The sequence below is a fragment of the Octodon degus genome, unplaced genomic scaffold (genome assembly GCF_000260255.1).
Source record: "Octodon degus isolate 3935 unplaced genomic scaffold, OctDeg1.0 scaffold00111, whole genome shotgun sequence".
NCBI classification, from domain to species: Eukaryota; Metazoa; Chordata; class Mammalia; order Rodentia; family Octodontidae; genus Octodon; species Octodon degus.
In genome coordinates this window covers 6,620,342-6,633,919 of record NW_004524687.1, presented here as the reverse complement: position 1 = coordinate 6,633,919, position 13,578 = coordinate 6,620,342, and the positions used below count along the sequence as shown (strand labels likewise).

General features: G+C 33.5%; 1 protein-coding gene across 2 annotated transcripts in view; it reads right to left on the bottom strand.

Annotated features, from left to right (window-relative positions):
- Agtpbp1 (ATP/GTP binding protein 1) overlaps nt 1-13,578 on the bottom strand; it is a 262,969-nt gene that overhangs the window by 19,540 nt on the left and 229,851 nt on the right. For both annotated transcript variants that reach the window (XM_023699137.1, XM_023699138.1), the window contains one exon: nt 2,327-2,414. In XM_023699137.1, the coding sequence (XP_023554905.1) occupies nt 2,327-2,414 (88 nt within the window). The remainder of the gene's footprint in view (nt 1-2,326; nt 2,415-13,578) is intronic.

The window sequence follows — 13,578 nt, the reverse complement described above, 5'->3', positions numbered from 1 at the left end:
GGTGTTTGTAAATAGGATCACAAGTCTGCATCTTGTACAGCAATTAACCACTAAGAAGAATATATGCAGTGTATTATTTGTTGAAACTGTACGTCTGATTTGATTTGAAACTGTCTCACTGCTATGTGTTTATCAATAAAACTTTGAGGAAAAAAAAAGAAGAGAGGCTTAATGATATCAATATTCTACAGCACAGGCAGTTGATCTTAACATCACTATCTGTCTGAATATCAAATGCCTTAGACATAACATGAAAGTGGTATTTTCAACAGTCACTGATATGCTAAACTTTAAATCACTATAGAATGTGAAAAAAATAGAAAACAAAATAAATAAACAATTACATATTTTTACGCAGAAATTTAGAAATCTAACCATATACAACATTGTAGCAGGACAGTCCTATGACATTTTTTTCTTGTTTTGCTGAATCCAGGCACCTATAATATTTGAATGGCAACAGAACACCCATCTCTGACAAAAGTAAACAAAAAAGGGATATAAATGAAGGGCCATTTTGTAGTGAAAAAAGAAAAAAAATATATATATATATAATATATCTATATACAAAATGGCATAGATATACAGCTACTTTCTCTTGGTTCAAAGAGAAGATTTGTACTAATACTGTTTAGACAAGATATCATGTCTGCATCTTTACTATGAATACTACGAAGACAACAATACACAATGTATTAATTATTGTAACTGTCCTACTATCCTGTTTTGAAACTGTCTCATTGCTATTTCTTTCTTAATAAAATTTTAAAAAATAAATGGAGCCAATACTCAAAAATCAACAGTATTTCTATACACACACACAAAAAAAAGACAACATACCTAACATAAAATGTAGGACACAATACAAAAATAGACTTTAATTCTTATTATCTGAACTTAGGCCTTCATGAAAGCAAGTAGAACAGTGCCTGTTACACAGAAAATGGTTAATAAATGTTTGTTTAATTGAACTAAACCCCAATTCTACATCTGGAAGTAGCCAAGAGAAAAAAACAAAACTTTAAATACAAACCTTGTCACCATTCTTATATAAACTACAACAACCTGTGCTGTTATCATTCATTTTGTACTATGAAAAGGCATTCGTTGATTGATTTTTATTGTGTAAAAGCACGGAAGCATGAAAATACTTCCTTAAAAATATTGTATCACCCTTTCATAATCTAAATAATTCTGCCAAAATCTGATCAAGTACTATTCTCGATCATCACTGCTTTACTCTATAAGAAAAATGATCACAGACTATTTTTAGTCTACCATTTAAAGAAATTAGATGTATTCAATTGCTGATGAATTATATATTACCCTTATTCATTTTTCCTCATTTGTTTGCTACTTATTTTGCTAATGAAAAAATAGGGAAGAAATCTTACTGAGATAAAGTCCAAGAAATACTTTCATTCCCAGAAAGCAACAGCACCCAAAGACTTTTCCAATGCCATGTCACAATCTATTAAAACAATTTAATTTTTTAAGTCATCTTTGTCTAACTGGCAAAGCTGAAAAAGAAGGGATATTAGTGCTAATCAAGTGCAATGTTACAAGTCAAAACCTACTACAGAGGAACTTCTAGGTAGAAAATAACAACAGAGGGTGAGGTGGGAAGCCAAGGTGATCAAACCATGGAAATTACCTGGAAACAAAATGTGTGCAGAAAAAGTGTAACAATCAAAAGCAAGGGATGTGAGAAACCGAGGGCATTTACAAGTGCAGCTGAAGAACCCTACAATTATCTAATGAATAAATAACTTTTTTTTGTTTTGGTCTTTTAGCTATTTCCAGATCTAGAATTAGGATCTAGTTCAATTCATCAAGCACTTATTTCGAATTTACTAGAGTACCTATTTTAAGTCACAGATTAACTGTGTAAATTGATACAATGTAACTATGAACACATCTCCAATCCAAATAATTTAGAAATTAAAATGAGACAAGTATTTGTATGCGAAAACATACAATAAGTGAAAAGAATATTTTATACAAAATCAAAAAACTTGCTGCAAATTATTACCTGCAACTGTTCATTTCATTTTTCATTGAAATCTCTAGCGTTTTGAATCTTTTTAAAAAGCTAAGGACACATAACTAAGTGGTGAAAACAAAATTTGGATCTGAGTCTGTCTGCAATACACATTTTATTTCTGATGTATAGATCTCAAATTCCAAAGGACTATTCAGATTTATTAACACATTTCATTACAATACAAAGAATGAGATAATAATTCTACCTTTTACCTTTACAGTGAAACTGAAGCTAATATCCTCATTTTGTATGCTGGTATCCCATTATTCCTAGAATACTTACTTATAGTAACAAATGTCAGTTCCCATACGAATCCACCATGGTCTGGCATTTAATGCTTCCTGAACTGAATACATGAGTGGTTGCATACCTTTAGAAGATAAAAAAAAAAGGGGGGGGAGGGATTTTAGAAAATTCTTTTCGGAATTTTTGAGCTAAAAATTAATCTTGCCTTTGTAGAAAGCACCAAAGTTCAAGAAAGCTAAAGTAAGTTACATTCTATTTAGTGCACATTAAACAAATGAGAAATTTCTAAAAACCAAAGTTAATGAGTAATATAAGCCAGGTATGGCAGCATATCACTTGTACATAATCCCAGAATGTAGGAGAATGAGGCAGGATTACAAATTAAAGCCACTGTGGGCAGTTCAGTGAAGGGCTTGGGGATGTAGCTCAGTCTGAAGACTCTGTATAGAACCTCCAATACCACCAAAATGATTATTATTATAATGATAATACACTTTTATTATAGTTTAAACTAGGATTACAACTTTAGAATAAAAGCCATTAAATCTTTTCCATTAAACTTGATAAATGAAACATAGCATATTCCTTATACAACATTACTTGTCATCCCTCTCCATAAAAATTGCTGTTTACAGTGAAGAGAGAAAGAATACTGCAGAAGTATTCTGTATTAAGTACTACATAGTTTATTTTCTTAGTTATTAAAAAATGCTTTCTACATTAACTTTAAGATAACTGTATTTAACTTCTAATATAATTAGAAGTTCCCTAGAATACTGTAAGTAAAACCACTAAGTTTTCAACTGGAATTGAATTAAATTTATGTATTAATTTAGAAATCCTTACTTTTACTGAGATCGAGTTTAACTTTCTCTAAATTCTAATTGAAGAAAGTAATTTTAATAGTACAGAAATACTTCCTTACTTCTAGACTTGATTCCTCATTATTTTAATATTAAAGAACTTTTTTCTTGTGCTTATCTTATGTTTGCACTGCCCAATGAACATTAATTTTATTGGTTTATAGAAAAAATTTCTAAGCATATAATCATATCCTGTGGAATTTTAAGTAATTTATTTCTCCATAGACTATTTAGTTATTTCATTTACTTCTGCTGCAAGAAATCAAGTAATATAAAAAATGAGAAACAGTGATTAAGAACAATTCTGCTGTATTATGTTAATAAAAATGTGTTGCCATTCAATGTTTGCCATTTTTGAGAATTAATTTTATCATGTACAATACAAAGAGCTAACACTGAAAAATTTCTATGTGCCAGACATTACATGAAGTGTTTTACATGTATTAAAATAGTCATTAAATGTGCTCAACCACCGTAGTGACTAGTGATATTATTTCCATACGTTACATGGTTTCACCACTACTGATTTGAAAAAAAAATCTTAATGTAATTAACATATATATTAACAGTTATATATTATTACTGAGAAATGTATGTAACATTTAAGCAGATAGTCTATAGATTTCACTGTGATCGAAATCAATAAAAAGTTGAACAAAAAATGGGTTCTTGGAAATTGTGTAAGATTCTTCTGAAAACAGAACAATACAAGACAAAATCCCAGCTAGGCCTAGTGTTGCACATCTATAATCCCAGCACTATAGGAGGCAGAGGAATACAAGTTCAAATGAGATGTACTTTACTACTAAGGCTCTAGTTCAGTTCTCAGTATCTTAAAAAAAAAAAAAAAAAAAAAAACAAAGAAGAAATTTTAAACTGATGATAGAGATTATCCAGAATTGTGTTATCCAATATGGTTGTCACCAGCCACAGGTGGTTATTTAAATTAGTTGAAATTAAATATTAGCTCCTCTGTCAGTGTCAGCATGTAGATGAGTCACGGCCATTGCTTGACCAATTTGCTCTCTGTGAAAGCCTGAGAGAATGTTTTCTCTCCATGTGACTCTCCTTAGGCACACTCTACATCATTAATCACTTTTCTCTGTGACCCTGTAATCTTCTTGATCAGAAAATTTAGGACACCACTGAGTTACAGGATGTTACAGTACAGGTTCTCTTATGTCCTGAGTCCTCGTTGACCTTGAAGAGCTAAGGGCACAATGTTGGCTATCCTTGTAACCCTTTTCTCTAATATTTTGGTCTGCACACTGAAGTTGTTAACCCTCCAGAAGAGAAGCTTAATGATATTATTACCCTAACAAACTGCTGTAAGGAGTTTCAGGGTAAATCCTGAAGGGATTTGACTGACCTTGTCAGATAAAAAAGTTACATTTTTTGTTATATAGGTCTCATTTTATCTTGGTCTTAACCATACAGCAGAAAAGTATGAAAATGAAGTATAAAAAGTAAAGCCATATTAATATGTTGAGCTGTAAAAAGCTCAAGTCAACAGCTTCTGACACTGCCAGTCCTGTGGATAACCCACTACTATTATGGACTACTGGACTATATTGGATTACTTTGCTGAATTCATGCACCTACAGTATTTGAATGGCAATGGAATACCCATCTCTGACAAAAATAAACAAAAAAGGGTGATATAAATGAAAGGCCAATTTGTAGTGAAAAAAAAAATATATATATATCTGTATATACAAAATAGCATAGATATACAGCTACTTAGTTCAATGAGAAGAAAACTTTTGAACTAACAATGTATAGACAAGATATCATGTCTGCAGTATGAATAACTTGTACTATAAATAACTACAAAGAAAACAATATGCAATGTATTAATTATTGTAACTGTCCAACTAACCTGTTTGAAACTGTCTCATTGCTACTTCTTTCTCAATAAAACTAATATAAAAATTAAATATTATAAAAATTCACTTCTTCAGTGGAGCTAGAATCATTTCTAGCACTTAATATTTCCATGTGGGTAGTGGTCAGCACATTATACACTGGAGGTACATAGCATTTGCCTTCCAGCAGAAAGTTCAGTTAGACAGCTCTTACTTAGCAGTACACAGCAGGAACACTTCAAACTTGAGAGACATAGCTAAGTCAGCATTAAGTTGAAAATTCAATTATTTTTATTATTTAAAAGTACAACAAAACTGACAATAAGTACCCAAATTAAGAATAAGATAAACTATAAGTAAGCAAGAGAATTAATAAAAACTAATAATGGGGGCTGGGGAAATGGCTCAGTGGAATAAGCGCTTGCCTGGCAAGTACAGGGGCCTGATTTCAATCCCCAGTTCTGCCAAAAATAAAATAAAATAAATAAAAATAATGAAAATAATTGGATAGAAATAAAATACAGAAATACCAAAAGTGACTAGGAAAAACAAATTCTAAACAGGCTATGACTATTGAATGGAAAATTAAAAGTGCATTTATGAGTCACCATATTGAGATGATGTTCCAGATGTTACCCTTTAAAAAGTAATTACGCTTTCAAAATTTATTCTAAAAGCCAAATAGTATGGTCCTACAAAAAACAAAAACAGTTCAAATGTATTCTTTCATGTACTTCATCAAATACTCCAACTCATGAAATTCAATACTGTTGCACATTTGGAGTGGGACCTTTTCTCTTCTTTTGTGGCCTTATCCTTTCATGGGAGATGGCCCACGGGCCTGTTTCCTCCCATGTCCCTAGTAGTTTTCTGTCTCCTAATTACACTGTATTGTATCATTTCTAAGAATCTGTCACCCTTTATTTTATGCATAACTCCAGGATCCCAATAACTTGCAGTTCTAGTTGGGGTGAGCTGGCCACTTTCATCATCTTACTTCTTGCCAGGACTACTGGATCAATTCCATTTCTTACACTTCATACTTAGTCTTCACTAAATTTCCCTCTCAGAATGTGGCTACAGTATATCTTCAAACATGTTCTCAAAAATAAGATTCTAGGGTGATGCTGACATTTTCAGAGCTTTCCCTGATAATAAACAGCTGGCTGCAGTACAGCTGACATAGGTTCGCCACCACTGTGAGTGAATCCAAAACTCAAGCTTGTTCACTATATTATTCAAATTCCCTTGCTTGCTTGTTTTGTCTTATCTTGATATGTCACCTGCTAAAAGGGATATTTTAGATTCCCATAGCTACCCACAAACTTCTATTTCTTGGAGCTTCTGCTCTACTTCCATGTGTACCAATTACAACTGAATAGTACAACAGTTTTTAACATCTTCAAGGATTACAGTACGTAAATATGTAATAGCTGTCTTTGACCTATTCAGTATTTTTGACCTTAAATTTTTCTTTGACATTAATACTAACATTTTTTACACTGCTATGAAACATTACCACTTCATTTGCATTTGCCTGCTTTGTCTTTACCCAATCATTCATTTTCAATCTTTTGCTGTTTTTGAACAGAAACATACACACAGGCATACAACTGAACTGTGTAATAACACCTGACTCTGGGAACATTTCAGCTCATTCACAGTTAGTGGTGGCCTACACACATTTCATTTCCTTTCTACTACTTATCAGCTGCTTTTCTTCTTCTGTAGTGTTTTGATTTTACTGGTTTAGCTGTATTTTCCAATGTGGACTTTTCTTCTTAATATAAGGCATTCTGAGGTGGGGAGATAGCTCAGTAGAATAAGCACTTGCCTGGCAAGCACAGGGTCCTTAGTTCAATCCCTGGTACTACAAAAAAAAAGGCATTCTGGTCCTCAATCCAGTCGCATGTCCCATTCTTTCACACCTGTGCACTGATACTTTTCTGAGACCACATCAAAGCGAATAAGCCATCACACTATGACACATTTCACTTCTCCCATACCATTTTCTTTAAAACAATGTTTTCAGTTAATACTTCTGTAAATTCTGAGTAGCTCTTTCTACTCACTGATTTTCCTCAGAGGGTTCAGGCAGCATATTTCCTGAATGCCTACATATACCAAGATGTACTCTCTGTTGGCAGTGATGGACAAGTGAAAGCTTTTACAAAAGGCTGTCTTCTGTTATGCGCCAAAGATGAGAGTCCAATACTAGCATAACTTCTTCATATAGAGAACAACACTGTGATTAGGAGCATGTGATCTGTAACTAAATTACCAGGGTTTGAATTCCAACTTCTAAACATACCATATGAGTGATCATGGACAGATATACTAAGCACTCTATGCCTCTATTATCTCTTCTGTAAAATAAAGGTAACAATCTCATTGAGTCGTTAGTTATGAGTTAACAATATCACATGTGTTAGCATTTAGAACAAGGCCTGGCATCTGCTAAACAGTCAATGAATATGAGCTGCTACTGTCATTATCATTGTTTCCTTTTAAATATTTCATTCTTTTAAAGTGAAAGTGTGTTAAGATTTTTTCTTTATATTTGAAACTCAGCAATTTCACTGACACATAAAAGACTACCTTATCCCTGAATGGAACTCAAAGAGCTATTTCAATCTGAAGTTTTTACCTCCACAAAACACAACAAAAGTCATTAAATAGCTAACTACAATAAGGCTATAAAAAAATTTCAGGGTGAGGGCAAAAATACTTCAGATTTATTTGAAGTATTCTAATTTTTAAAATGATAATATAGTCATATATTACTTTTTTACATGGTAATACTAAATTCTGGTGAATGGAATTCTATTTGGAAGTTTTTTTTGTTTTTTTTTTTTTGTTTTTTCGGAACCGGGGATTGAACTCAGATCCTTGCGCTTGCCAGGGAAGCACTTATTCCACTGAGCTATCTCCCCAATTTGGAAGTTCTGACTGTAATAAAAAGTATCTGGACAAAACAGACTGACCTAGCAAGAATTAGTCAAGTAAGAAAAATCAGCCAATCAACAAGAATCTACTTAATCTGATACAGAAAGGTTACGTTTGAGTAACTGATTTACTTATCTGTCGAAGGATAAACCTTTATGTACATAAAATATGCTAAAACTATCAATTTTGTCACTTGACTATAAACCCATTAAATAACCATAGCACCATCCAATACCACTGGCATCTAATAATGTCCAAGTAAAGGATAAGGTTTCATTAAGGACACAGCCAACATTAAGTACAAATATAAAGAAAGTCAATGCGCTTTAGGCCCTAATCTTTAGTGTACTATGAATCATAACCTCTTGAAATTTTGGTGTTAAAGTTAACGCCCTTATTTAACAAATGACTGGGACAAGAAAAGTTTAACAGGAGAACAAATAAATCTGAAGGCATCTAACACAAGCTGCATATGGTATTTGGACCCACTGATTCTACAACAAGAAAGCACAAGCTTCTAATATGGCTAGTGTTACAAAAGAGATTCATACTGAGAAAGGGAAGACTGAATTCTTGGACCAGAAGATAATCTTTCCACATATCCTCCCCAAAAAACATAGATAAAACTACTATGACCCAGGCCTCAAGCATTACTAGTAGGAAGAGTATAATTGACTTTAAATTATCTATAAGCAAATAAATGAGCAAAGAAAAAGTAACCAAATGGAAACATTAAACTGGGGGCTAAAATTCTTAAATCACCCTATCCTTAAGCCAACTTAAAATCCTTAGGTCAACCAGTCCTTAAAACCTTAAATCAACACAGGTGTTAAGTCTTTAAATCAAGCATTCCTTAAATCAATCTTTAAACCAATTCTTAAATCAACACAACATTTAATAAAATATTAAATGAGACAAAGGAGGAATAAAACATTAGAATTCCTAGTAATGTAACGCTTCACAGTAACTGCAAGTAAAATGAAAATTGATAAGACTTTCATATCTAAAAAAGAAAAGAATTTCATATCTATGAACCAGATAAGATCAACTTTCTACATAAAGCAGAGACTACAGGAGTCACAAAGAGAAATGGACATAAAGACACTATTGATAGGAGACTGAAATACACCACTCTCAGTATAACACACAGCAAATGAACAACAAAAATCAATACATATATATGCGAGGTGGGTGCTAAAAGACTGAACATGTGGCTCTGAGTTACACTTTTTTATTAAGAAAAAGAATGAAATTTAAATAAAGATCTAATAATCAGAAAGAATGTCCATGTATCAATGTTAATTTCCTGATGAGAATTATACTGTACTCACATAGAAAAATGCCATTATTTATAGAAAGCACAGAATGAAAGGTCACCTCCTCAGATGGTCATCTTCTAGACTAAAGCCAGAATTTACTGTAAGTTTAAAAATTATTTCAAAAAATACTTAGGAAAAACTGATGGCCATAGATTGAGTTGGGGTCTTCTCCACAAACATTTTGTGCGTGCTCATTTTATGTTCCTACTGCAGGGTCTTCGCCCGTAGTTCACCTCATTCATAGTTCACATCACTCAGTTCATCCCACCTCATTCATAAACATCACCAAACATCTACTAAGTGCCATACTACTGACAGCAGTCAACAGAGACAGCACTTCTAACTCAGGGAATTTAGATGAAGGTATGAAGAAAAACATTAACCATGCACATAAACAACATAAAATTCTAAAGAACAGCCTGAAGAGTAAATAGAAAAAAGAAAGGGAAAAAAAAAAGCTCAACTCTAAAATATGGAGTTAACTAATGGTAAGACGTATGTTGAGGAATATTCTCCACTACTTTACAAAATTGTGCACTAATGTAGGGTTCCAAACAAGTTCAACTTATGTTAGAAAGTAGTTAAAAATCCTCATTTTTACGGGAGACACAAATGGGGAGAATAAAACAGATACAATACTTGCTACTAAACCGCTGAAGTACTACATAAGTTATTATAGAGTATGACTGCCACCTAGTGGTTATCTGAGCACCTCCTTTTCAAATACTGTACACTTGCTCTTTTGGAATGTTTTGCTGAGTTAACACTATGATGTTTAAGTGACAGAACTGGACAGGTGGGGGATGCAGATGAATGTCCATTTTGTGTCTGCGTAGTCAGAGTGGTTAGGATGGATATGTAGTTGCATTCTCTTGATGAATCGAGGGATTTGCTCTAGTGGTGTTTGTAGATGGGATGTTGTGTCTGTATCTTGTAAAGCAGGTGACCACTGGGAGGAGAGTGTGCAGTGTGTTGATTGTTGGAACTATCATACCAATTTGATTTGAAAATGTCTCATTGCTATTTGTCTCTCAATAAAATTATGGCCTTCACAATTTAGAAAAAATAAGGATTATACTATTGTAAAACTGATTAACCTTAAGATCATATGTTTATGAGAAAACTAAGCATTTAATAAAATCACCTTTAAGATCTCAAAGAAAAGAACAACTAGAAATACAAAAGGAATGATCAGCCTGTCACTTTGGAGGACAGGGATATATAAATTATGAATTTTTAACATTTTTTCTAGACTCCAACACTTACAGGTCCCCAGCCATAGGGACTGGGGAGATAGCTCAGTAGAATAAGCGCTTGCCTGGCAAGCACAAGGGCCAGAGTTCAATCCCTGGTTCCGCCAAAAACAACAACAAAAAAGTCACAGCCAGAAAGCCCCAATTTTAAAAATGAGAAACATTTACAGACAATAAGCTATTCTCCTGATAATGCATCCTCATTTCAACTGCATATGACAGTAAAAAATCCAACTCATGAAATTTTCACTACAAGTAATTTCTTTAACCATCAGTACCATCCCTGCATCCCTGGATCAAATGACCAGAATATTAACTGTACACCTTAGCTATAACTGCTTACAGTGTTGAGTTATAGTGTACAAAAATACTGATCCCTTTCTTTTCCTAGCTCTACTGATAAGATGGGAATAACATGTGCTTTTTGTGGTATTAACCAAACAAAACTAAGGACAGAGTTTCATAAAAAATTTTATCTACCCAAGCACCTCCTTCAGTTTGTACTAACCTCATGGTTAAATACTTACAAGTAGCTAAACCATAACTTAAATGAAAACTCACAACAACTTTTTGTTAGTATCTGGGAGGAACCACTACCAAACTTAAGACAGATGGAACAACACTGAGAAATATTCAATGTATAGTCTGCTTTTCTGTGGGGCATTTGTATTTTATATTTCAGAGTCTACTCTTCACTATCCTTAAGTCCCTTGAAGAATAAAAAATAAAACAACAAAGCAAACAAAAAGTATAAGAATCCAACCCTATCCATATACAAATTTTAAATAGGTTAAAATTAAAAGATATACATTGAGCAACAAAGAATAATCTTCATGTAAAAAATCAAAGCACAGCCAGGAATATAGTTCAGTACCATAAGCACCTGCCTGACAAGCACAAGGTCCTGAGTTTAATTCCTTGTACAAATAAATAAATAAATAAATAAAATATATAAGGAAATTGAAAGCAAAATTAAATAAAAACAAATTACAGCAAATGATAAAGAACAGCATAAACATAATTACACTATTACAGAATAAAAAAAGTTACAAATGTCTGTGCCAATTAACAAATACTACATTAAAATAGGGAAAAGCATTTTAAAAAATAAAAGTTTGAAATAAATTGAACTGAAAAACTTAAAATCAAGTCTCACATAGAAAGAGAAGGCAAAAATATAATGAAAGCTGGACAAATGAAGGTATAGTAGTACATATGAACCAATAAACAGTCCCTGGTCTCTGCCCTTCCCCAGCCCAGGTTGCTGACACAGAGTTCCTTAAACACCATGTCCTGAGTGATGAGAGACAGGAACATTCCTGTCCTAATATTTGGTTTCTGACCCTGGCTCCTGACAAAGTGTTCCTAAATCTCTTGGAATGTTCTGGAGATAGGAACATCTTTTGTTCCAATGAGATAATACTTGGTGGGTTCTGGATGGGGGATGCTGAGCAGACAGGCTAACCAGGATGAGAAACTTGGAACTTTCACCCTTGCCTCTATCCTTCAAGGACAGGAAAAGAGCTGCAGATGGGGTTAATAAGCACAATATGAAAAGGCCTGTGTGTAAGTACCTACCACACATCATCTAGGCAGCTTGAATCAGTGAAAGCATCCCCAAGGCATAAGATGGCACACTCCAGTTCCATGGGGAAAGAAGCTTTAGTGCTTGGGATGCTTCTGGATCTTGCCCTATGTACTCCTTTATCTCCATATTTTTGTTATGACAGACCAGTAAACATATTACTAGAGTCTCTTCAAGTTCTATGAGTCATCATAGAGGTTAAAAAACCTGAAGAAAGGGTCTTAGGAACCCCAGCTTTGTGACCAGTCTGGACAGCATGGTCATCTGGGGAGTCACTTCTTTTGACCAGCATCTGAAATAAGAGGAATTCTTAAAAGGACTGATTTCTTAACTCCATGAGATCACAGCTAACTCCGGGTAGTGGCATGACTGACTTGTAGGACGTCCATCAGTATTGTAAGAGTATGAGAACAGGAAATTGTAGGGAAACTCTTAAACATTTGTAAATAGAAGTGTTAAATATAGTGTGAACAGCTGGTAGTAGTATGAGGAGGCAAAAAACCAAATACCAGGGCATCTTTTTTCTCATCACTAAGCAATGTGTATCAAATTATGTTGTCTAGGGCTGGGCAGATAGCTCAGCAGATTAAAGCGCCTTCTTAGGCAGACACAGACCAGGGTTGGATCCCCAGCATATCATGCCAGCCCTGCCCCCAGGGCGGGCTGAGATGGTGACTGAGACTGAACGCGATAGTATGCACCTGTAATGCCAGCACTTGAGAGGCTGAAAATAGAGGATCACTACGAGTCCAATCTGTGTAGTGAGACCCTGTAGAGCCTATACCAAATACATTAAAAGAAATAAAATAAAATAAATTATGTTGCCTAACAAGAATACTATTTCCAACTATTCACCAAAATGAATACTGACCATATGTTAAGCCATAGAAATTATTACAAATCATGAATTCTATATATATATGTAAAAAAGTGGATTAAAATTTGAAAGTTTTAGCTAAAACTCATCATTCAAGTAAAAATACAGTGAACACTTTTCTAAATAATTGAGTCAAAACACACACACACACACACACACACACACAATCTATCAAGCAATAAAAAAAGAATATTAAATGTGGGGGAATACAATTAAGTTGTAATCAAGGGCAAATGCAAAGCCTAAAATGCCTTGTTACACAATAAAAAAAATAAGTAAAAAAAGCTGTAAGATTGAAAAGGCGGAAAATTAACACGCAGGGAGGTAAAAGGAAGAAACTAATCAACAAAGTAAGACTTGTAAAGCAAATGAATAAGCCAAAAGCCAGGTTTTCTGATAATAAAGCAACAAAATTATCAAAAAAAAAAAAAAAAAAAAAAAAAAAAAGAACAAGAAAGGGAATGAACAAGTAAATAGCTGAGCACTGCCATACACAAATTTCTGCTACCAAATTTCTGCTAATTGTCATTCATGTAAGAAAATACAAATTATCAACTCTGACTCAATAAAATTAGAAAAC